At 34.9% G+C, this 27,955-nt stretch overlaps 1 protein-coding gene and 1 non-coding gene across 3 annotated transcripts in view; both read left to right on the top strand.

Annotated features, from left to right (window-relative positions):
• The window catches only part of LOC126967732 (dual specificity protein phosphatase Mpk3-like), a 57,364-nt gene that overhangs the window by 4,377 nt on the left and 25,032 nt on the right, over positions 1 to 27,955 (top strand). For both annotated transcript variants that reach the window (XM_050812365.1, XM_050812376.1), the window contains exon 2: positions 22,236 to 22,326. In XM_050812365.1, coding sequence (XP_050668322.1) covers positions 22,236 to 22,326 — 91 coding nt within the window. The remainder of the gene's footprint in view (positions 1 to 22,235; positions 22,327 to 27,955) is intronic.
• Positions 9,987 to 10,060, top strand: Trnas-gga (transfer RNA serine (anticodon GGA)). The gene has a single exon. It is a non-coding gene; the product is annotated as a tRNA-Ser (tRNA).

Below are 27,955 nucleotides of genomic sequence, written 5' to 3'. Positions count from 1 at the left end.
CCGGTATTAATATAGCCACTTCCTGGTTCATAAATTAAACGTACGGCCTCTATTGAATGTAAAAATCAAGTTATTTAAAACATAGTTTGTTTTTTATCTCATTCACCGATATATTAGACTTTGTTTCATGAAGGAAGTCGCGCGGCGTATAGTGTACTAAAAGGTAAAAAATCAACATTTTTTTTTTATGAAAATAAGGGACGAGACGAGCAGTACGGTCAGCTGATGGTAATTGATGCGCCCTGCTCATTACAATGCAGTGCCGCTCAGGATTCCTGAAATCCCCCAAAAATTCTGAGCAGCACTACAACTGTGGTCGTCACCTTGAGACATAAAATGTTAAGTCTCATTTGCCCAGTAATTTCACTAGCTACGGCGCCCTTCAGACCGAAACACAGTAATGCTTACACAATACTGCTTCACGGCAGAAATAGGCGCCGTTGTGGTACCCATAATCTAGCCGGCATCCTGTGCAAAGGAGCCTCCCACTGGTAAACATTGGAAGTAGAAGCAGACTATTAAAGTAGGAAATCAATTAAAAATGTATAATTTGTATCTTAATCTGATAATGTTTCTGTAATAAGAGGTAAGATAGAAAAAATATTAAAAATAAAGTAGTTTTATTTTGCGACACTAGCGCCATACCCACGGGACTTCTTTCATGAAACAGAGTCTACCGATGGCCCGATCGTAATACACTTCACCCGTCACCATGCTACCTAGGAATATCTCTGGAGCCTCAAATATGAAGTAAGGTTCTGGTGTGTAATAACATCTATATTTATCTCTGTTAAGCTGTCTGTGTTAAAAAGTTTGGCTCCTGCCTTGTATCGACCTCTCTCTGACCAATTCAAATTTTTGAAGAAATCTATGTATCCGAATACTGTTTATAATCGTATCTGATATCTGTGCCTTTAGAAGTAGGCTAATAGACATAATCTGCGAGGGCATAATTTTAAATTCAAAGCGAAGCGAAGGATTCTAAAGTAGAGTCCTAAGCGTAGCGAAGAATTTAGAATACGCAGCCGGAGGACAAAATATTTTAAACCTACTTAAGTACCTACTCGAAACTCGTATGGTATATACAGTAGCGGCCGTTTTCAATAACCTATCTATCCTTAGTTTAACTTACTAGAGGTAGACAAATCTATCCTCTTACGCTTACTTACATTTCATTAACCTATCGACATAAAGCATTGGACTATAACTATATTGGAAATAACTATGGATAGATAAAATCTTGTCATTAAACGGTGACAGCAATGTATCCGTAACTAGAGATACGGTATTGAAAACGGCCGTAGGTATGTTAAAGTTTAAATTAAGTTTGTTCTATCTAATACTAGTTAGATAGTTAACTTAATAGTTCGAGAGTATAATGTTTAAACTATTGGCTGGTTAAGTTGTACGCAAAAAAGTCATGTTTATTTATATTCAAACAATAATATGTATATATATTATAACAGTTTAACATTGTCATATATAAAACAATTTTTTCTATCTCCGGGACTTTTACTGGCAGATAGCTAACGGCATAAATATGAAAAGAGAATGAATTTCCAATCAGTTCTATAGATGTTGAAAACAGCAATGGAATACTTGTTACATTCTGGTTTGGTACTTCAGTGACGATATAATAACAGCGGGACCGGGACCCGGGTGTCTGTCTAGAATAATAATATTAATATGCACGGACTAGTAAAAAAATAAGGACTCCGTGTCACCTTACATAACAGTGTAGCACCAAAACAAGCCGATTAACGTGTAAATACATAGCCCCACGCACACACACTACTACAGGCCGATAGGCGGCCATTATGAGAATTGTCATCGTCGGTGACAGATAGTTTGCATTCTAATAAAATATTAAAAAAAAATGCCGTCGTGCGTTGTGAAAAAGGGTAAAAATAATAACATTAAAGTATTTGTGGATATATGATTATTTAAGGGAGAAAAAATTGTGTAACTAGTATACCCCGTAACCGCACACACACTAGTATAAAGGTGCTTCACTTGCTAATATCACGGCGCGGAGTCCATCTTTTTTTACTAGTCCGTGATTAATATGATCATTATACGTTTCCATAATACCAATAAGTTTACTGTAGGTATGTATACCTATTCAAATATCAATTGCCAAACAATGTTCAACATTTCCTGAATTGGCCCGTTATTAAACCTAAGTAGGTACATTTCTTATTTGTATATGAAATTTCCAAGTAATTTCCGGTTACTACATTTAATGGGTGTTCAACATGTTAAGCTACATTTTTTTTTTATTATAACACATTAAAATTCAAATGAACTTTTTCAGCTGCCTCTAACAGTTTCTAGCCGCCGCTGTTACAAGGTTTCCTAGATAAGACCATTTTTTAGGTGGCAGATTGAAAATACTGACGATTTTTGCCTTTGGCTCTTTCAAAATTTGTAATCCTGTATTTTGTATGAAGAGTTCAACTCCGTATCTATATGGCAGAGTTAAAATTTATATAAATCGACGCCAAAGGTCCCTCCACGTGTGTGTGTAGTTTTGTGTGTGTGTGTGTTAACCGAGCACCCCATGTAGTGTGTGTTAACGTCACAACGTACTCACCGAGTTGTTCAACGTACTCAGAGTCCAGACGTTACGAAGCTTAGTTGGAACAAACAGACAGCCAGGTGACAGTTAAAAAATTAAAAATTTAGTTTTCTGGTATTTTCTTGTATCATTGAACCATTCCAATTGACGGCCGTTTTCAATAACCTATCTATCCTTAGTTTAACTTATGGATACGTTGCTGTCACTTTTTAATGACTTATCTATATTATTATCCATAGTTACTGTCCAATATAGTTATTGTCCAATGCTATCTGAATATTAAAATTGAAATGTAAGTAAGCGTAAGGTTAGATTTGTCTACCTCTAGTAAGTTAAACTAAGGATAGATAGGTTATTGAAAACGGCCGTAAAACATCATTTTGACATAACAAACTGAAATTTTTATTTTATATTCATGTATTCTTTGTTTAAGTTTTAAAAATAATTCTAATATTCAGTAGGTAACATACATAAAGACCAAAGTTTGGACGCAGTACTTCGATAGTATGCAACCAATTCAAAAAATGTTTCACCAATTTTTAGAATGAGCACTAATTGGCTATGACAATAATAGGTTTTTTTGGTTTTAATCGTTAATGCTTAAACGAAGTAATAATAAATTTTAATTATAGTGCGTCGACAAAAAAAAAACAACTAAGAGTTTTCAAGTGACTACTTCTATAAATGAATTCAATTCAAACATAATTAATTTTTTTTCACTGTTAATAAGTATACCAGGTATATTCAAATTCAAATATTTTTATTCAAAATAGGATTTAAAATCACTTATTGAACGTCAAAAACTACCCCACCCATTCAAAAGAGACTGCCTCAGACCTGAAATGAATGGGCGCAAGAAACTCAGTGGGCTTTTTTATTATAATATAAAATATGTTTTTTTTTAAATATAAGTGTACCAATTAAAGTTTAGCTTTAAATATTGCGATGCCCTAGTAGTAAAACACGAAAAAGAAAACATTTTCCTATGATATATTATTGATTTGAATTGAATTTGAAAAATAAAGTCGAAATACCGGAACATTAATGAGAAATAGAGAAATTAACGTATTCTTTAGAGATATGCTCTAAATTGATGTCGAGGCAAACGCCTTGTTAATTATAATTGTCAAACTGATGTGTAGAACCACATAAATATATTATCAATTAGAGTTTAACTGGTAAGTAGTTAACACATGCCGTATATAATATAATAATACTAGCTACTATAATATAATAAGTACCCGGACGACCGAGCCTTGCTCGGATTTTTAAGAATGTACAAAACTTGCACAAAAAAAAAACTAATAGGTCACCTGGATTCGAACCGGGGTCTTCTGCTTCCCGGATCACCTAATGTCCCATCTGAGCTATAATAGTCTTGTATATAGTGGCGAAATTTACCTTTGTATTCTAATGTTATTGTAGCTGTTTCTCATTCAAACATAGATAAAACCATTTTTTTTAATTGAAACCTAGCTAGATCGATTTATCACCCCCGAAATCCCCTGCATACTTAATTTTATGAAAATCGTTGGAGCCGTTTCCGAGATTCAGATTATATATATATACAAGAATTGCTCGTTTAAAGATATAAGATACAGTTAGTACATAATAATACTAGCTGACCTGACAAACGTTGTCCTGTAGATAATAAAAAAAATACTGTTTTATAGGAATTTGCCAATATAATTTAAAAACAACAAGAATTATTCCGTAATTAATGCTCCCTGTTGTTATAATGAAATGATGCGGAACTGTCAAACCGTGCGTCACTAAATTCTCTCATAGAAAATATGTCCATACAAATATAATAAGAATAGTTATGGGTCCCAAATCGAAATAAAAACTATCCTATCTCTCAAGTTGGACCATACTGTACTCCATGGAGTAATCCCCATTAAAATCCGTTCATTAGTTTAGGAGCCCATCGCGGACAAACAACGTGTCACGTAATTTATATATATTAAGATAAGATATATACAAGCTGACCCGGCAAACGTAGTTTTGCCATATAAACTTGGACATTGCAACATTACTTTATTTTTGTAAAAAAAAAAAAATTCTAAATAACCTACATTACTCGTTATTACATCAGCTACCTGTCAATAAAAGTCCCGTCAAAATCGGTCCAGCCATTTCAGAGATTAGCCGGAACAAACAGACATAAAAATTGTACCGTATATTCATATACATGTAGTAAAAAACGGTGAGAAATATTACAAACAGACACTCCAATTTTATTTATATGTATATGTATGTAGATATATATAAGCTTACGCCATCGCTGGTACGGTATCGTTGTTATAGAACTGTTCTCATAAGATGAATAGCTCCACGCAAAGAACGGCTTACGTAAATATGGCAAGATGGAAGCCGCGAATCATCTCAATTATAAACTAATTAAATTGAAAAATGATTTTATTACTTTGTATCTTTGTTTGTTACACTTAAAAGTCGAAATAATCGATTATCCATAGGTAAATATGTACGTTTGTTGAACTCCTCTATCATTTACCAGTGAGAGGCTCCTTTGCACAGGATTCCGCCTAGATTATGGGTACAACAACGGCGCCTATTTCTGCTGTGAAGCAGTAATGTGTAGCTAATGAAATTACTGGGCAAATGAGACTTAACATCTGATGTCTCAAGGTGACGAGCGCAATTGTAGTGCCGCTCAGAATATTTGGGTTTTTCAAGAATCCTGAGCGGCACTGCATTGTAATGGGTAGGGCGTATCAATTACCATTAGCTGAATATCCTGCTCGTCTCGTCCCTTATTTTCATTAAAAAAATATATTTTCATAAAAATGATTGAATATTAGGAAATTGACTGAAGATGTTGCTCTTTTAAATCTATTTTTTTTTTCACTTTTGGGATTAAAAAACGAGTTTTTAACATTATCAATATTATTGTCATTCAACAATTCAGTTCATCGTGTTTCTAATTAGTATCAAAATAAATATCAAATACTGTATTAATTATTTATTTAACACCAACAAGACAAAAAACTAACAAAAGCATAATAATATTATTACAATAAATAATAAATTCAAAGTGCTGGCTTAATAAGACTTAGCTAAGCTGATAGGACTCAAACCACACTATGGTCAAAATAAAGGTAAGTATGCCATCGTACTCCTGAAGGTCAAATCTGACATGTAGTGAAAAGCCTATTTTTAAAATGTACACGGAAACTTCACCTTCGCACGACACGCCGCAAGTTAGGATATCATCCCCACCATCTGGATGTGTGGCGGTCCTCCACAGTACTGCAAAGCTATGGAATGAACTTCCTTGTGCGGTGTTTCTGGGACGATACGACATGGGTACCTTCAAGAAAAGCGCGTACACCTTCCTTAAAGGCCGGCAACGCTCCTGTGATTCCTCTGGTGTTGCAAGAGATTGTGGGCGGCGGTGATCACTTAACAACAAGTGACCTCGTTTGTCCTCCTATTCCATAAAAAAAAACTTTTTTTAAATATTTATTTGGAAGATTATTTAGAGCTGAAACTTCAAATAAGTACAACTCAAAATTGCCTTTATGTGGTTTGATTCCTTTATTCTTAACTGCGTCCAAATAAAGGTTAATTACGCACATTTCAAAAACACAACAGAACATATACAAGTATTGAATTAAATACAATTGAATACATAATAGTGAATAAGAAATCATAATCTAATATAAATATATATAAATTACGTGACACGTTGTTTGTCCGCGATGAACATTAATGGGGATTACTTCATGGAGTGCAGTTTAGTACAACTTGAGAGATAGGATAGATTTTTACTTCGATTTTGGACCCATAATTATTTTATTTCCAATATTTGTTTTGTATGGACACATTTGCTATGAGAGAATTTAGTGACGCACGGTTTGACAGTTCTGCTGTGAAACAATTTCATTGTAACAACAGGCATCATTTTTTACGAAATAATACTTGATGTTTGAAATATTATTGGCAAGTTCCTATAAAACACAATTTTTTTTATTATCTTCAGAACAACGTCTGTAGGGTCAGCTAGTATTTTATAATAATTAAAACATGCATCATTTCCAAATTATATAAAACAGATTATAGGTATATTATGCACTTATTTTTTTAAATCTCTCATCATCCGCGTTAGTTAACGAAAGTTATATTCTATTATGTTTATTGTAAGCGTTGCTCACAGAGCGTGCCGAGATCTCGGGGAAATGACGTCATGCAGGAAGTTGTATAATATTATTTTTGTAATCTGTAACCGAAGAACAAAATATATACACACAATTATTATAGTGGCAATGCTTCTCGCTTCCAATGTATCAGTAAATTTATATAACTTTACTAGCTGATACCCGCGACTTCGTCCGCGAACATACTTGAATAAGCTTAAAACTTAAGATTCATCGTTCGTAAAACAATTTATTTCAAATTTTATTTGTGCTAAAATTAAGTTTATATTTTACCTCCTGAGAAAGTTGGAAAGATATAAAAATTCTAATTAGTTATTAATTTATACAAACAATTCTTTCAATTTGATTTCTCAACGACGGGGGACCCATCAAACGAAAAACGAAATTGTTGTTTCATTCATTTCATTCCTTCTCTGGACTTCCACAAATAATTCAAGACCAAAAGTAGCCAAATTGGTCCAGCCGTTCTCGAGTTTTAGCGAGACTAACGAACAGCAATTCATTTTTATATTATATATAGATTTGTAAAAATTTAGATTCGTGTAGGCTTCTTTTTTAAATAGATTTCCCTATTAAAAATTATGTTTCGAAAGTGTTTGTAGTCTAATTTTTTTTCCTTTTTACCTATACATACACTAATGGAAAAAAATCATTATAAAGTTTAAAAAAAAGGGGAAGAGGAAAGAAAATAGGCAGATAATCAGGATACCCATTGCGTTAATTTTAACAGTGATCACTTCTCACTATAATATGTATAATTTTGCCCTTTGTTTGTGCCCACAAACTCCATCATCTCATCACAAACTTAAATTTACTTTTAACATTGCGTAAACAGTTAGTAGAAAAAAAAATCTGTTCATTTGTCTTTCCAGATACCTAAATTATTAACCGCGTAATGTTATGGCTTTTGTTATATTTTAAAGGGATGAATCATACATAAATCTGAAAACCGGACCTGTTTGTAATTACATGATAAAAATAAGGATAAACAATCAACTTCTAAGGTAAGGCCATTTTTCCATACAAACGTTCTTAACTCTAAATCATTATTATAATCTATCAAATAAGATCAATTTTATTATTAACTGTCTCTAAGTTTCGCCTTTTTTATAATTTTGTAAGTGCTAGAGTACCTTTTTTAAAAAGTGCTTAAAACGTCTAACGGCCGATCCCAATATACTATCTACAGATAGAGATAAATTACTACCTTCTACTGGCAGTAATTAGCTGTCAATAATCTAAAGCTGTCCCAATATACCCGATAAGTCATTCTTATCGCCTTATATTGGGACGTGTGAATTGCAATTTCCATACTAACTTCTATCGCTGGTAAGCTACACGTCGTCCCATTGACAGACAACGTGTACGAATAAGGTGAGTTACCGTGGATAAGTTTATTGGGATAGAAAAGTCAACGATAGTTAGGCTTTTTATGTCAAGTAAGAGATAGACTGAATATTGGGAAGGGCCGTTAATGATACAGGTCGCAAACAGAAGAGTAGTGTACAAATCCGCCAATAAATAGCGAAAAAAATTCCAAAATTACGTTTCGGTTAGCTTTAATAATTTGTCGAGGATGAAATTGCATAGCACGAAAACCTGATATTGATTTTTTTAATCGAAACTACAGCTGTTGTCCTCAGCACTGATGAAATATCATAAAATCTTTAATAGGAGGCCATTTTGTTTGTCAATGCTTGAGCTTGGGTTCAAATTCAGTTTTATAAAAAAAGAGGACTGCTGAGGCCTGAGGTTATTACGCACTTTTGAAAGGGTTTCGCGGAAATGGCGGTGAATAATTGTTTGATCCTTTTTTGAATTTTCATTTGTTAATAAATAAATAAAATATTTGAGTCGTTTTTCTTGGAGTAATAAAGTTGATTACCTACATTACATCACTTGCAATAAATTGTCTAAATTGTTAAAATATACGCCAAGGAAACAATTCTTTAACTAATTTAAATTCATTTCCTACATGCGGATTTCTTAAAGTTAAATTTATTTTTATTCTTACTCAAACGGATGCGTAACGTAAGTTAATTAATTGAAATTCCTCTAAAATTTAAATAAAATAAGTAGTTACTTAATCACTGAATACGATATTTTTAATCGTTATAAATTAGAGTTAATGTGCAGAACAAATGAATAATAATTTACATGTGAAATTAGATCCTTTAGATCCCGCGCCCTAAAACAAATTTTTAGGTTTTGTAATTTATCAAATGCAATAAGTATTATATTTTTGTAATAACATCTTATTTATATATATATATATATATATATATATATATATATATATATATATATATATATATATATATATATATACTAGCTGACCCAGCAAACGTTGTATTGTCTATGAAATTTGGTTTTAATTTTATTTATGGTGAAAATTTGAAGTTGTATGTATTTTTTAATACTGACTCATAATCAAACAAAATTAAAAAAAAATGTCAAATAAATTAAAACAAAATTCGTGTTTAAGATTTAGGGGGATGAAAAATAGATGTTGTCCGATTCTCAGACCTACCCAATATGCACTGAAAATTTCATGAGAATCGGTCAAGCCGTTTCGGAGGAGTTCAAAGCTTAACACCATGATAATTTTATATATTAGATTTCATGATACATTAAGGACATGCATTGAAAAAAACTGCAGCGGTATGGGCGTGGCTTAAGGTATTCCATCCTATGTTATAGAGGTAACAAGTACCGCTTAATTTTTTTCATTTTGTGATAGTCCGGTTGAACTTGATTTAAATTAAGTTTTGGTACAAGCTAGAATTAAACTACAAAATATGTTGATTTGTAATTATTAATAGTAGAAAAACTTTTCGTAAATGTTGTCTACTTTGTATATCTATTTTTGAAAATATGTTTTTAATATGTTTCCCCTCTATCAAACAACCAGAGTAGTTGGTAGGCCACTTGATGAGAAAATATTGTTTATATATATATATATATATATATATATATATTTCTTCTGTTCGTGTGTAGACAGTGAACTCCTCCTATACGGCTGGACCGATTTAAATGATTTTTTTGTGTGTCTTCAATTGGATTCTATGATGGTTTAGATTCACAATTGAACTACCTCCTAATTGGCTGGACCGATTTTGATGATTTTTTAGATTCTCAATACAGTCCACATATAATTCTCCTAAGTATGTTAGTGATCTCCTAACGTCTGGACCGATTTTTCAAATTTAACACGTGTGTACAGGACAAAAGAACGGTTAGCTCAGTTGGTTAGAGCACCGGCACGGAAAGCCGGAGGTCGTGGGTTCGAATCCCGCATCGTTCATAATATTTTGTTTTTTAAAATTTTATTTGTGTATTAATCCTAGAAGTGAGGTTATCACTTTAAAAAAAAACATAACATATTGTTTAGAGTACCTATAAATATATTGAATGGTATTGTTATGGAGGTAGATTACTTAACATAGTATAACGTTGACATTGAACACGTTATCAGATAAGTGAACAATGTCGTATGTACATCTAGTTGATATATTTCATTGTGTTATATTATCCGGTCCGTGGTTGCGGTGGTCGCACCAGCGCGGATATAAAACATGATCTGGAGGTCATCGCATGCGATTACTGTATTTGTGATGTGTGAAATGAACATAGCATTTACCATTGGGATGCTCCTTTGCACAGGATGCCGGCTAGATTATGGGTACAACGGCGCCTATTTCTGCCGTGAACCAGTAATGTGTTTCGGTCTGAAGGGCGTCGTAGCTAGAGAAATTACTGGGCAAATGAGACTTGACAACTTTCTCAAGGTGATCAAGTACCACACAAACGTTTTTTAACAATTCTTTTGAATATCGTAATAGGTACTTTTGTTTTGAAATTTTTCTGAGATCTTGTTGTAATAGTTATATACAACGCCCCACAAATGACTTAGTAACTCGACTTAGCCGATTAGTAGGCATTATAAGTATATTATGTCTGTTCCTGGTGTTAACATTATGGTTATGACAGTTTCTAGCAAATTCACTTATGTGCCTACGAACATACATTACATTATTAAGAATATATTGAGAGGCAACAGTTAAGATGTCAATCTCTTTGAATTATGCTCTCAATTATTCTTTAGGATCTAGGTTATAAATAGCGCGAATAGCCCTCTTCTGCAGCACAATTAATATTGTATTAATATCGGCAGCGTTGCCCCATAACAATACTAGTCGCGCCGCACCTATGACAGTTAATTGTAAAATTAATAAATTAATAATTATAAAGTTAATAACAATAAACAAAGGTTGTGTGACACCTTTTTTTATGTTAAACATTGCCGATGAATGTTTGATTATGGTTATACGGCCGTTTTCAATAACCTATCAACCCTTAGTTTAACTTATGAATACATTGTCACCGTTTAATGACAAGATCATATCTTTTAATAGTTATAGTCCAATGCTATCTGTCAATAGCAGGGGCGTGCATTGGTTTACTAACAAGGTAGGCACTGTAGATCTAACTAGTCGTAATTCCGCTTTAGTGCGACAGTACAACATAAGTTGTATGAAACGCTACTTGCTTAGTATATGGCAGTGCCGTACTGCCTACCGTAGGTAGTAAATTAACTTTAATACCAGTGCTCTATTTATTTAGGTTCATAACAAGGTAGGCACTGCCTAATTGCCTATATGATATGCACGCCCCTGGTCAATAGGTTATTGAAATGTACTTACATTTCAAGCGTTAAAGGGTAGATTTGTCTACGTCTAGTAAGTTAATCTAAGGATAGATAGGTTATTGAAAACGGCCGGTAATTGGCCTGTCGAGGGCCGGAGTAACTGACCGGCTGTCAACTAATGATGGTTGTGTTATCGCTGGGGCCGGCGCCGGCGCTCTTTATCTCGTTAGAAATCGGCTCCGCTTTTAATTGGAGCGCGCCACCGACTACTGTTTGATATTAATACCGCCGAATACATCTGTGAAGTCTTCAGCCAGTATACATCGCACTTGATACGAGCGAATGTTAACTTGATTAGAAGATGAGATCGTTGTTTTTTCTTGCGAACAGCTAGCAAGTCACCGATTTACGGCCGTTCCCAATATACTATCTTCAGATATAGATAAATTACTACCTTCTACTGTAAGTAATTAGCTGTCAATAAATTGAAGCTGTCCCAATATACCCGATAATTCATTCTTATCGCCTTACAGCCGTTCCCAATATTCAGTCTACCTATCTCTTACTTCAGATAAAAATCGTAACTATCGTTGACTATTATGTCCCAATAAACTGATCGACGGTTACTCACCTTATCCGTACACGCTGTCTGTTAATGGGCCGACGTATAGCTTACCAGCGATAGAAGTTTGTATGGAAATTGCAATTCCGTAAGCGTCCGAATGCTTCAATACGTCTCAATCACACATCCCTTCCCTGATTAATTTCAGTCAAGTCTATAATTTATTAAAATCGTATGTAAAAAGATATGGAATTGACATCATTGTTTATTTATTTATTGTCCAATTAACACGGCAGTGCCACTTACACTAGTTAGACGAAATACAATTAGGATAAATTACAAACAAAAAGGGTATATAAATTGAATGAATTATACAATTTCATTGCTCTCCGCGTAGGTACCTTAGTATTTCAGAAACTAGGCAAGTCTACTCATCATTGAATGGATCCCATTGAGCATTCTTGTCCAAGAGTCTCGTTGAAAGTTGCCAATGAACGTGGTGTAGGTGTAATGGCTCGGGCAACGGTGTGATGAAGCGGGAACACGAAAAGTTAATCTTTTCATGGGCGAACATTATTGAATTTACGGACACATATACAACACAATGGCTCATGTAGATCTGGAGCATCAACGTCTCCTCGTAAACTTCGACACATAATTTTATATATTTTATAATTATACTAGCTGACCCTACAGACGTTGTTCTGTTTATAATAATAAACAAATAATTCTTTTTTTATGTATTTGTCAATAATTTTTCATAACATCAGGAATTTTTCTTAACGTATACTCCTTGCTGTTATAATGAAATTGATTCACAGCGGAACTGTCAAACCGTGCGTCAATAAATTCTCTCGCATAAAATATGTCCATACAAAACATACTAGCTGCCCCGACAGACGTTGATCTGTAGATAATAAAATACTGTTTTATAGGAATTTACCAATAACATTTTAAAACATCAATAATTATTTCGTAAAAAATGCTCCCTGTTGTTATAGTGAAATTGTTTCACAGCGGAACTGTCAAACCGTGCGTCACTTAATTCTCTCATAGAAAATAGGTCCATACAAAACAAATATTGACAATAAAAATAATTATGGGTCTACCTACCCTATCTCTCAAGTTGGACCAAACTGCACTCTATGAAGAAATCCCCATTAAAATCCGTTCATTACTTTAGGAGTCCATCGCGGACAAACAACGTGTCACGTTATTTACATATATTAAGATTGTATCAAGTTACATTCACATAATTGTCATTTTTATGCATTTTTTTCGTTTTACGTTACTTCAGTCAAAAAGCATTTCGTCCCTTGTATCCCAACGATACAACCATGATCGCTTTTCGTACCGACGTAGTATATATCGCAATAAGTTACACCGGCTCTGTTAACATTATCCGAAATAGCCGATGACGCACTCATTACTTCACTATCCAGTGCTTCATCGTTTTCCTTTTTCAATCTTTCATCGGTTCGGTTTATTTTCGTAGTGAATCTTTTAAACATCCTAAATTTCCATTATACAGATTCATAGAAGCGGCCACTGCCTGACGTCAAACTGATATTTCTGGTTTCCAAGTAATTCGCTATTTATGTCGGCACTCGGTCCATTGTTTTCCTTGTGAAGGCTTCGGGGCTTGTGTATTTATATGCGTGGGCTGGATAGATCTGAGAATGTATTAATAACAAATGAACTCATATTGATGCGATAACATGATGATAACGTATACAAATCTTCATATCGCCTACCAAACCATAAGTACCAATAATAATTATTGCTGACCCGACAGACTTTGTTCTGTACATAATAAATAAAATATTGTTTTTTTTTTATGAATTTGTCATAACAGCAAGAATTGCGTCGTAAAATATGCTCCCTGTAGTTATAATGAAATTGTTTCACAGCAGAACTGTCAAACCGTGCGTCAATAAATTATCTCATGGAAAATATGGCCGTACAAAACAAATATTGGAATTAAAAATAATTATGGGTCTCAAATCGAAATAAAAACTATACTATCTCTCAAGTTGGACTAACTGCACTCCATGAAGTCATCCCCATTAAAATCCGTTCTTTAGTTTAGGGAGTCCATCGCGGACAAACAACGTGTCACATAATTTATATATATTAAGAAGATATATAATCTTTTCCTTTGAATTTTATAAAATTTGAAACTTTGATATCAATAACTTCAAATCTATATTTACACCAAAATATCAGGTGTGATTTACTAGTTATTTATGCAACTGTTGTGTAATGAGGGGTATTAAAACACAAATGTGGGTTTAATGGGATAATAGTATCACATGAGTGTTTTAATACCTAATTATCAACAGTGGCATACAAGACTTTATCTACACCCACAATATGAATGCTCTAAAAGATTCTGAAATAGTTAGCTTACTGCTAACATTAAAACAGCGAGTCCTAGTAGTAGCCTATTATCATCCATTACTGATTATATACAAATAAACTAAGAATTAATAAAAGAACTATTTATTTTAGTAGTAATTAACATTTTGTATAGTGCAATTATTAAAATTCACTTGAATATTATGTCCTTTGCAGTGTTTAAAATATCCGGCGGTGTGCTGTCATAACTTGAATCGCTCATTTTTTCAAGAAAAATGGCGGGGTTTCGAACAACCTACTTTTTTTTTACGGCGCGCCACGTTCTGGTAGTGTGGAACGCACGTAAACGTAGATGTTCTTTTTTTGAAATTCATACAGATGCCACGCATCGAGCAATAAGAATGTGGCTGTTTGTTGAAACTCTTTGTGCATGAAGGGATCGAAAAAAAAACGAAGAAGTGTTGTTATGAAATTCAGTACAACATTACAACACTCGTTTGAATGATGTAATGGTTATTACGACACTGGGTGTTTTAATGTTGGTAATAAGCTAACTGTTTCAGAATCTTTAATAGAGGATTTAAAGCATGGGTGTAGATAAAATATTTAATATCACACGATGTGGTATCATTCCATTATCAATTTGACCCGTCATCGAACCAAAATACATATTAATTCACTAGTTTGTCCCACCCACAGACTATTTCCAACAAATTGGCTTAAGGAGGTTCATTTAAAACAATTAAGACCACTACTCGTGTGGTTAGTGAATTCAGTTAAATAGTGCGTTTAGTTTCATGTCTGCTACATTGTAATTTTCAAATAATTTTTCCCGCTCTAAGTCCTCGTTATAAGGATTCCAATGTTCTCATTCCACTGGTGCTGCTACGTACAGTCACAACAACAGCTCGTTTTTCTTGATTTCCAAAGAGATGGGACCGTCCGCTATTGAGATTTCAGGGGCTATATATAAAAGTCACCGACATAGCCCAAATGATTGCGAAACTGAGGTGTCAGCGGGCAGGGCACATAGTTTGACGGACAGATGTCCGGTGGGGAAGTAAAGTCCTCGATTGGCGACCACGTACCGGAAGATGCAGTGTTGGTATGCGCCCCACAAGACGGACCTGGGGATAGTGCGCTTTGGGGGAGGAATCGCAGGAGCGTTGCCGGTCTTAAAGGAAGGTGTATGCGCTTTGTTTTGAAGGTATCGAAACACCGCACAAGGAAGCTCATTCCACAGCTCTAGTACGTGGAAGAAAGCTCCTTGAAAAGCGCACAGTGAAGGACCGCCATACCTCCAGATTCTGGATGTGATATCCTAATTTGTAGCGTGTCGTGCAAAGGTGGAATTAGGTGGCAGGAATCAGGTGAAACATCTCTTCTGAACACTCCCCGTGATAATAATGATGTTAAGTCGATCAGCTACGAATTGTAATGTGATAGCTTTTCATGTTTTATAAGTTTTTCCCTAGATTTATTCAGTTAGGTTACTATCGAACAGTTTTATATAGCTCCATGGGGTTATTGTTATAAGAGCGTGGAATGGTGTGCAAAGCTCAAGGTTTAGCGCGGGAACAGGGAAGGACGCGGCAAGGCTGTTCCCCAATCCCCTGCCACCCACGTGCGGCCCGAGCTCCGGCCGGTGTGCGGGGCGCGGGGGGGGGGGGGGGGGATCGCCCCCTGTCTCACGCGAGCCTAACTTAACCAGCCAGCTAGCCTGCCCGCCTGTTATTGCAATATCTCACACACACACATACACCACGCATTGTTAAGCCCGCAAAGATGTTGCCTTCGTTTTGTTTTTTTTTTATAGATGCTAGGTGAAAACCATTCATCCATAATATAATACGTAGTCAAAATATATAATATATTGGTTAGTAACATTTTATTTTAACATTATATAAGAAGATATTATATAATAGGAGTATATCGTAGTATCTAGTATATTAGAAATGACATCAAAAATAATTCTAATGGAATAAATTTTGAGAAAATAAATGCCTGTTATGTCTTTATGCCTTTTTACAGTTCGTGTACAACTGGAAGTTAAGTATGAATTTGTTTAAAAAATTTTAATCGGGCCTATACAGTAGTACATTCAAACTGCTTATCTACCTCTTTTAAATATTGTCTTTCTTCTACAAATAGTACATGTATGTACAAAATAAGTACATTTGTAACATATTTTTTTTTGGCATTAAACATTGAGTTTAAACTGCTTATTTAAAAAAATATTACTTTAGAACATCCTTTATTTTACACATTATTTTAACGTAGGTACTTATAATACATATACGCACGGGCGTGTGAGTAATGGGGGCACGGTGGGTAATTTTCAAATCCATACTATTGGCGCTATGTTATTATTAATTAAAGATATTTAATATATTTACGCACAGAGTACAGATTTACTGATATTGTAATATGTAAACAATTTATCATCGCAGTACGTACCTACTAATGAAATTCAAGGATACCATCTTCTAATATGTAAAATTCTCGCGTCATGGTGTTAAACTTTGAACTCCTCCGAAACGGCTTGACCGATTCTCATGAAATTTTGAGTGCATATTGGGTGGGTCTGAGAATCGGACAACATATATTTTTCATCCCCCTAAAAGTAAAGGGTGGTCCACACGATTTTTTTTTTTAAACTTGTTTATACAAATGATTTAAGTTTTCTTTAGTGTTAATTCCGCCAATATTTGTTTTTAAAACAATTCGACACGTGTTTCGCCTCTACACGAGGCATCCTCAGGACGTGTTGTCTCGCCAAGACTCCTTGAGTCTCGTGCCAGATTTTGGCGTGATTTGGTGTCGAATTGTTTTAAAAGCAAATATTGGCGGAATTAACACTAAAGAAAACTTAAATCATTTGCATAATTATGGATTTCCGCAAAGTAACCTAACCTAATTCAATACATTTTCTGAAACTTGTTTGATTATGAGTCAGCATTAAAAAATACATACAACTTCAAATTTTCACCCATCTACGATCAACAGTTACTTTTGTAACGCGATTTTAATATCGGCAATACGTTTGCTGGGTCAGCCAGTCCGAATATAAAAAGATGATTTAAATAGTAATTTATAGTGAAAAAAGATTTGAAATCGTTTATGTTCTTTAGATATGTCTTTATTAATAATAAAACAATTTGGAGTGAAAAAATATATTGCCGTGAATTACGAAAAGTCTCTCAGTCCGTGGGCTGAAATTGCCGCTACGGTGTGATTCTTTGTAGCGAAAGTATCAGTGATTCAGTTATTTCCATTCGACGAGGGGTGTCTTTAATGGGAGTCCTTGGCGTCGAGGACTCGGCGTGCGAGGGGGTGAGGCACGCTCGCTGGGGGGTGAGAGGGGGGGCGGGTTGGAGGGGGTTACGGCGGCGTTCCATTGAGCGCTGCGGATGAATGAGTCGCGGAGATGAGTCACGCGATCGATGCACGGCAACGTCGCCCCCGCATGCCGCGCGAGAACATCGCGCATGCGCACCAACGACCCTCGGTCTGAACATATTAAGCTTGCATTTTTAAGTCTAATTGTGATGAACTGTGATGACAATTTATGATCAGCCTACATTGGTTTCAATATTATACGACAGTCTGTAATTTACCAGTGGGAGGCTCGTTTGCACAGGATGCCGGCTAGATTATGGGTACCAAAACGGCACCCATTTCTGCCGGGAAGCAGTAATTTGTAAACATTACTGTGTTTCGGTCTGAAGGGCACCGTAGCTAGTGAAATTACTGGGCAAATGAGACTTAACATCTTATGTCTCAAGGTGACGAGCCCAATTGTGGTGCCGTTCAGAGTTTTTGGGTTTTTCAAGGATCCTGAGCTGCATTGCATTGTAATGGGCAGGGCGTATCAATTACCATCAGCTGAACGTCCTGCTCGTCTCGTCCTTTATTATCATAAAAAAATGTGTAATAATATATTTATCTTGTAATCTATTTTATAGCCTATCTCAAATCTGCTTTCACATTAGGTAGGTATAAGGCCTGATAATTCGTCTTGAAGTTGTCTAAGTCTACTACTACAATTCATTAGCCTTCCGCTATTTAAATAGTCCCCCTGGAGTTAATAAAATTAATGACAACGCTCTTGTGATACCCCTTTTATTGCAGGAGAATGTGGGCGGCGGTGATCACTTAACAACAGGTACCCCGTACGCTCACTTGTCCTCTCTTCCATAAAAAATAAAAACCGAGATTGCAAATTAAAAAATGGCCGTCATTGAAATTACTGGCACTCGTTCTTGACCGATTTTTTATTATATTCTCACTATATATTATAATACAAGTCCCCCCGTCGTGTCTGTTTGTCTATCCGTTCGAGATACACTCAGAAACTATACTAATGCGGTTCTCATTAAAAGAGTAATTCATGTGAAAGGTTTAGATATATATTTTGTTAAATTTTGAGTCCAAAAGTGAATTTTGGTTCTTGGCAAATTTCACTTTTTTTTTTCAGTAACTTATCGTCGAGATACCTACAGGTTTCAAAATGAGAATAATTTAGTATACACATTATTTTCCTAAGTCAATCCATTGCAATCCAGCACACAATAACTTATTTAAATTTAAAATAGGTATTTTGGTAAGTCTTACATCTCTTAAGGGTAGTCGGAGGGAGCTGAAGAAAAAATCTCACATCTCACTCACCAACTAACTTAGATTAACTTAACTAGTAATTTGTCTCTCGACAAAGGCCTCCTCTAAAGACTTCCACCTTATTCGGTCTCTGGTTACTCTCATCCAGTCCGGTCGTGCTATCCTTTTAAAATCGTCCTCCCACCTTCTAATCTGTCTACCTTTCCTTCGTTTCCCGTCTCTTGAATACCATTCTGTAACGGTTTTTGTCCATTTCTCTTTCTTTTCCCTCAGAATGTGTCCAGTCCATTTCCACTTTTGCTTTTGACAGAGCTTGTGTGCGTTTTTGAAATAGACACACAAACAAAAAGCACATTGTTAAAGTAACACAAAATAAAACCAAGATAGCATCAATTTAAATTATGACGCGTCCCACAGATAAATGAGATCGGTTCAATGTGGGCCCACGCAGTACATATTGGCAAAGTAAACTTGTAAGTCGTATGCCAAGCTACTCTCAAGGTTACACCCACGCTCCCCTCGGCTGGTCAAAGCCTTAAAAGGCTTTTTATGTATTTGCAGTCGCGATAACGATCCTTGTTCAAAGTGCAGCCCGTGTACTACCCACGGTTCAAACTTTAAAAGGGAAACATCACTGTATTATAATTACTGTTCTTCAAAACATTAGTGTATGTAAGTAATAGTTTATATTTAATACAAGCTGTGCCAGCGACTTCGTTCATGTAAATTAGGGTGCATTTGTTTGAATGCTTCTTATTAATGTACACCATGAGAACAGAAATACAGCCTAAATGTCCAGGTAATGCTGAAGGCATTCGTGAAAATGCACATTTTTTTTATTCCAATTTGTTTTTTTTTATGGAAGTAAGGGACGAGACGAGCAGGACGTTCAGCTGATGGTAATTGATACGCCCTGCCCATTAATTGTAATTGCATTGGCACTGCCGCTCAGGATTCTAGAAAAACCCCAAAAATTCTGAGTGGCATTACAACTGCGCTCGTCACCTTGAGACATAAGATGTTAAGTCTCACTAATTTCACTAACTACGGCGCCCTTCAGACCAGAACACAGTAATGCTTACACATTACTGCTTCACGGCAGAAATAGGCGCCGTTGTGATACCCATAATCTAGCCGGCACAGGAGTACAAAGGAGCTTCCCACTGGTATTTATTTTTGTTCAACTACAATCCCTTTATAACCTACAATAGGTTTTAAGTAAAAAATATAATTATCTAACGTAGCGACATGTCGACTCTTACAGTTTTGTATTCTTTTACGGATTACTACATTTAATATTATTTCCAAGCGCTTATTCTATTGTTTGCATCAATATATTTTGTGACAAGCATAAAATCACACTCTATGTGATAATTCCAATTGTTGTTCTTACCACTCATCCAACGCTTGCCCCAAGGCCTACGCAATGTTTACAAAAACGAGCTTTACAACTTTCGATTTAGCGAATAAATTTACAATAGTTTATATTAATTTTGTGTGAAAGTGCCAGTGTTGTTGGCGTTAAGTATAATTCTCAATTTAACATAGTGCTTAGCTCGTTCAAGACATTAAAGTTGTCAAAACAGCCTTATTTTGAATTTTATACCGCGCCGATTGTAGATCGATTATAAGTATTAGCATTACAAATACAGCGGCGGCAGGAAGCGGCGGAGCTGACGTGCCGGATGTGACGATTTCCTCCTCCGGCCGTGCCTCTCTTCTCAGAACAAGTGATACCTTATACGTGATCGTAATTCCTCTTGTAGTGCGGGTCCCAAATGGGTCAAACGCTATTAATAAATGATTGTCTTCAGCAAACAGGACTCTAAATCCACTTTAAGTGAACGTCACTCTTTGTAACTGGCTATTCCAATTCAAATCTTATGATTTTTTCTTGAGTGTAGCTAATTCCGCCAATATTTTCTGTCTTTCACCAATTCCTCTACACGACGTATCTTCAGGAGACTTTGACGAGACTCAGGAATTCGGCGAGTGTTTTCTTGTGGCTTGATAATACTTAATGTTCGAGAAATTAAAAGTATTTGAGAATTTCCTTCCTTAATTTTTTTAAAGAAAAAAAAAACGATAATTTGTACATCTTTGACTCGGATTTATCCTTCAAAAGCCATTACGATGATATTTGTTCAAAGGCAAATAGGATGTTAAGCTTTGTTCTTAGAATCGCCAGACCATTTAAACAGGAAAACTCCTGGATATTATTATACAAAGGTTTAGTGAGAAGTATCCTGGAGTATTGCTCAGTGATTTGGTCTCCAATTTATAATGTTCACCGTGATAGAATAGAGTCAATTCAGCGGCGGTTTGTAAGAGTTCTCTGTAGCAGGTTGGGTGTTAGACGTAAAATTCCCGAATACTCTGAGCGCTTACGTAAATTTAACTTGCATAGTCTTGATAAACGGAGATGGGTATCTGATATGTGCGTCTTACATAACATTGCGAATGGTTTTATGGATAGTCATCTATTAAGTTTGATAAACTTTAAAGTTCCAACACGATCTGTGCGTATACCATGTTTATTTTCGATCAATTCCTCAAATAATAATGTATCGCATAACAACCCGATTATGAGAATTTGTAGAGAATTTAACGAAGTGTGTGCTGATTTTGATATATTCTTTACAAATGTAGACATTTTTAAAAATACTCTTTATAAAACTTTCTAGTTTACGTAAAATAATTTAATGTTTAACTAAATTTCGTTATAGTTATAATATATATGCTGTACTTGTTATTAGATGATAGTTTTATCTTGTTATCTATTATTGTACAATGTCAAGCATATTAATCAATATTATATATTTTAGTTTAAATAATTTGTATACATCTAGTTAATTTGGTATTATTACGCTTCAGTTAGTAAAACCGTAGTTTTAAAGAGTTACGTTTAATGTCTTGCCATTGCTGCTCTTTCAGCGTAACATTTCCGAAGGTATGATGATCATGATTTTAACAATAATTGCTAACTTTAAGAGCTTTTGTAATGTGCTGAAAAACAATTTCGATCGGCGATTGATTATTGATGTTATGACCGAAACCAAGAAGTACTCTTTTTAGTATCTGGTATATTTGAAACGACATCAATTAGAATTCTAAAGGAATAATCAGTTTTGAGAAAATTTAGAAAGGTGTACGTCCCTATGTCGTATCTTCCTGGAAAAACCGCACAAGGAAGCTCATTTTACAGACCTTCCCTATGATTTGAACTAATCGGGCCTGCCTGTTTAATTCAAAGATATCAAACAAATAATAAAAGTGTTGGTATGTTTGTCGCAGGTGACTTCGCAGAGTTTCGTCGTTCATACCCCGAGTGGTGCAGCGAAGCAGGCGCTCAGCATTTACCACATCTGCCGCTCATGGGACTGAGGTATGTCATTGTTTGTTACTGTTATCTTTAGTAGATATGATATTATATTGGTATGAATCCTTCTTTGTAATTAATGCTTACCTTATTTGTAATTAATACTTAATCTCAAAACTTCTTGACCAGGAAAGAGAGAAATTCCACCAGATGAATGGTAGGTACCTATATTGTCATTGAGTTTCATATAATATTCTAAATTAATAATTATTATTATGATCCCTAGGTAAATTATTTAATGTCAATATATTTTACTAATCGTTAAAAATATCACTTTCATAACCAGCCTCGACGATGTTGGGGCTAGCAAGTGACTTGCAAGTAGATCTACCAAAATCAACAAAAACAATTATATCCTGTCATGAAATGAAACCTTCATTTCATTTTCGCCCGTACAACGCACGCGTTCATTATTTACAAGCTGTATTTCGCGCTCGTTCGGTTTCTTATGACACATCGTACTGATGCGCAGTGTGACATCCGATTGTTAAAATTTAGAGATCGAATATAAAAGCCTATTATAATGATGAGATTTCATTTACGCACGCGCTGCTATTAAATATAAGCGGTATTGCCGATACGCCTCGCTCGCTCACACTTACGATTCTTATGGCACATCGTAGAGTAGTGAAATGTAACTCTCGATTACATATTTAAATACATGATATCTGTTATTTATTGGTAGCATAATATAGAATACGTAGTAGGTACTTGTTATTGAAAATAAAATCTAATAGCGTAACGAATATTTGTGCTTCATTTGTTGGAATGTTGGTTTAAATCCTGAATTCTTCTGCAAGCTTTTTAAAATGTTGATATCTGACGTACAATGAACATACAGAGAACACACTGACTGCTGCTTCACTGTTTGGTACATTAAAATTGTGACGGGCTTGGTAGAACTACTGTAAATGTAAAAACCACAAAAAGATAATTTAGCAATAATTTCTCTTTGCGATTATTACGTCGGAGTTGCAAACTTGTCGATGAGCATTAATTACCCGTGTAGTGGAAAAACCGGCGCGCGTGGGAACACGATTTCATGCGCGAGAGGTTCCGCCATTCAGCTTATGTCGATGATGTTCAATGGCGGTCGTTGCGATCTGTTACACTCTCTCTTTCCTAGCCATTGAGAGAAAATGTTACAGCATTAAATTAACAATAATTCTGGATAGAGGTTTCTTGTATGTTTAATCTTTTATAACAGTGGTGGTCATTGGAGGTCATCACTAGGTTAGTTTGAAATACTTCGAATGAATCATTTGATACTTGCTGAAACGTGATTTTGTGTTTTGCTTTTTATTTACATAGAATACGTTATATCTTATACCTTTACACGAGCAATTCTTCTATATATATAATCTGAATCTCGGAAACGGCTCCAACGATTTTAATGAAGTTTAGTATACAGGTAGTTTCGGGTGCGAGAAATTGATCTATCTAGTTTTCAATTAAAAGTTTTAGTTTTATCTGTGTTTTAATGAGAAACAGCTGCAATAACATTAGAATACAAAGAAAATTTTGCCACTATATAAGACTATAATAGCTCAGATGGGATATTGGGTGGTCCGGAAAGCAGAAGACCCCAGTTCGAATTCAGATGTACAATTAGTTTTTTTTTGCTTAAGTTTTGTACATTCTTAAAAATCCGAGCAAGGCTCGGTCGTATATTTAATATATTTTACGGTCAAAAAGTACAACCCCACCCTAAACCATGATACATTTCTGGACTATGAACTCCACGTGCTTGATAGATTGACCTTCTTTATTTCTCTCCGCCCTTTCATCAATATCTGTACCAGCTGAAGGTCTGTAGCTACAAGAGCCCTTCAGCCGGTTATGTCAATATTGTATCTATTATCAATATTTATTCTTACAGTTGGTATCAACGCTGCTTGTTTACGTTCGTTGTCTGAGTAATTATCGCCACTAGTATGCTCCAGTACGCTCGAAGGTGACTCGTTTTATTCACTATCGTAGCAATTGTAAAATATTCCATTCACCGTATTGTTATACCTACTCTTCTATTTGCGCTCGGTGACGTCAGCCTATTGACAAATCTATATCGTTTCTGTGGAGTTGATAATTTAAGTTTTATTTAGATTTTTCTGTATTATAAATAGTATTAACTTGAATAAATTCCATACTTTAATATTCGCAAAGGTTTCAGTTTTAAAGAAAATTCTTTAAATGCTGTTATAAATTAAATTTCTTTAAAAATATGTTGTTCGTTTCTAAAGGGTAAACTCGCTTTTGCAAATTATAAAATGAAATATCAGTTCAGGTCATATAGGAGTTCAACTTTTTTCTTGTTCTAGTTATTGTATTACTATTTTTAGCTTCATAAAAATCTTGAAACGAAAATGTGTAACATAATATATTATTGCTTAGAGTATTAAAAATGTATATGTTTAGGTTAGGCTAAACCGCTATGGAAGCATTAGGCATAAAAAGGCATTTATTTTCTCAAAATTGATTCCTTTAGAATTCTTTTTGATGTCATTACGTCAGCTTCCTATTAGTTGGACTTCATGTCTTAAGTAAAAGTACACTTACTATGTTTTTGAGTTTGTTTATATAGAGCTTTTACATTTGTTGAGTACAACGTTCAATATCTTAAGCAGACTCTACCTGAAAACGAAGCTAATCAGTCTTAAGATCTCCGACATCAAAAGTGCATTAGGCCTGACTCTACGCAACTTTGTTAGGTACACCTTTGTGTAATATTCTTTGACAAGTCTTTAAAAGTGTCCTGTAGTTATCGCAATAAAAGAGGGAGCGGTTTTGCCAATCATGTGTTATCGCTTGCTCTTACTGGCCTTTGGTATAACTTCTATTTTTAATGTATTAAAACATGGTGTAACATTCCCAAATATGTTATAGTCGTAGCAAAAATTATTGAATGCATATTTATTTATAAATCATAATTAAAAAAATAATCCTTACTTACTTAGTAAAATACAGTATTGCGGCTGAAGTAGCAGCCATCGACAAACCTTAATATGTGCCAAATGATATTTTGCATTCTTCGTCGCAGCTTTTGCTATTTTTAAGCGGGCTTGTTTATAATTGCAAAACTAAGCAAAACTTAAGTATATGTATTAACATTAATCTAATAATTAAAACAACAGTTTTTGCGATTAAAGATGGTGAGCTATATCAACCTATCAACATCGTGTTTCTGAGTACCTCAAACTTACTACAAACTGCTTGCGAAATTCATGAAATAGATTGGGAACTACTTAAGGGAAACTTATATTTATACGAATGAAACGGGTGTTCTGGTCGCACTGCAGTCCCCACTTGACATGGAAAGCTCTCAGCTAACAAACCCATTCATCTTTTGTAGCTCGGGCGCGGACGACCTCCATTACCTAACTATTGCTATACACAGCAACAGCGACTCAACTTGCGCCTTCAATGGCTGTACGCTACGTTCATTCATCGCGCGCAACGAACTCCGTTCACTTTTCGATGCACAGCCTAATGTGGCATTTCTTTCCAATCGCATACGGTCGATTATTACTTATGGAACGAAGTAATTTCAGTCAATGAACTGTAATTGGCGGTGTGAGAACGTTTCGACAAGCATAATTAGCGATAATTTTTTTCTGGTAGGCAACAAGCGAGCAGGTTACCACAGTGCAAGTGGTCACCTCCCACGTTCTCTTTCAACACGAGAAGAGTAACGGCCGCATTTTTAACAACGATTACGGCATACGCATCGAACCGGAAACATTGGCTAAGGTATTTCGGTCTATTTGGTCATACGTGGGATGTTATGGATAGTGAAGTGATGATGAAATCATACACTACCTGGTTCCTGGATAATTTTGTTTACAGTTTATTTTCCACCATCCAGAGATAATGACAATAAGGTTGAAATAGTAATAATTTTTTATGATTTATAAAAAAAATGCGTTGTAAACCTTTGTTTTTATATGAAAACGCAATGGTTCAGTTTAAAAACGTATTTATGTTCTCTGCTAAATAAAATTGTATTTTATTCCACAGTACTGTTTTGTACCTATCTTATACGCATAGACAACAACTAAAGTATGGATTGAATTTTACGTTTCCAGATCGATATAACGTTGTGGTATTTGAAATTTTTTATTTTCTTAAACATTTAAGTACATAAGAGATGCGTTTTTGAGTATTACAAATAATTATTAATATCTAATCTATTGAGTTGTTCTATAGCAATAACTATAGTCAATTCAAGTTTTTGTTGCTCACAATTAATAGAATACTTACGGCCGTTCCCAATATACTATCTACAGAAAGAGATAAATTACTACCTTCTACTGTCAGTAATTAGCTGTCAATATTCTGAAGCAGTCCCAATATACCCGATAAGTCATTCTTATCGCCTTATATTGGGACGCGTGAATTGCAATTTCCATACAAACTTCTATCGCTGGTAGGCTATACGTCCTTCCATTGACATACAGCGTGTACGGATAAGGTTAGTTACCGATAAGTTTATTTAGACAAAAAGGTTAACGATAGTTACGATTTTTATCTCAAGTAGCGCAAGATAGACTGAATATTGGGAACGGTCGTTATACAATAAAGGCTCTATATTCACTTCACAGTGTTTTTTGAGACTCAAAAAAGTGACATCTGTTTTTTATTGAATATTTTAACTCAATAGTTCATTACAAATGTATGAAAATAACTCCCATGTGTCAAATTGAATACTTTTTTTTTAAAACTCTGTAAGTTCTTAAGAGGGTCCACAACCTTCGCGGTGAAAATACTGAAAATAATTCGTCAAAATAATACTGTATATAATTGAGTTTTATTTGTAGTGCACACATATTTTGAAATAAGTCTAGGCGCATATTTTGTTTGATTTCATTTAACCAAAAATGATAACAGAGCGTACAAAAAAAAATATTTTAGCAAAATCAGTATTTATTATTTTTAAATTTTTCTAGCTCGAAGTAGAACATGTGTAATGGTAATATTACTTTCATTTTGGGCGTAGGTTTTTTTTCATCGAAAAAGGAGGACAAACGAGCGTACGGGTCACCTGAATTTGTTTTAATTATCCTGGCCGTCCTTGGGACACAAGACCACTGTAATACAAATATTGTTTTGCTATCGGTACTTGATACGTGTGCAAAAAAGTAAGAATGTGTTCCGTTACCTAGGTAGGTATAAAGGAGTAGGTAAAAGCATTTACAAAATTACGCGTACACTCAATTGGACTTAGTTCCCCATAAACGTTCCAAACCACAAACATCACATTTTAAGGAAATCGTATTTAAAGTTTAATTAATATCAGTGTATTCCATACATGTGGGTTGGCCTACTAAGTCATGATGTCATTAAAAGAGTGACAGTAGGGCTGCCAATTTTTGTCAGTACGTTAATATGAATCACGTGACCAGTTTTGTGTTCTTAAATCTTAACTCAATCTCAACATGATTGTGGATTAGAACGTTTTTCTGGAATTATGTGCAACTATGCAGATGATTATCCTGGTGGTGGAGGTGATGAGGGTGGAGAAGGGTGGCTACGATTGCTCGTCATCAATAAAATCCCTCCTGCTATTTATATCGTAATAAATCGCCGTCCTCGCAGGTAGACTACGAATTATTTTGACCTTTCACCTACGCGTCTCTCG

The sequence above is a fragment of the Leptidea sinapis genome, chromosome 1, assembly GCF_905404315.1.
Source record: "Leptidea sinapis chromosome 1, ilLepSina1.1, whole genome shotgun sequence".
In the NCBI taxonomy this organism is placed as follows: domain Eukaryota; kingdom Metazoa; phylum Arthropoda; class Insecta; order Lepidoptera; family Pieridae; genus Leptidea; species Leptidea sinapis.
This window is presented reverse-complemented; position numbering and strand designations above follow the sequence as displayed.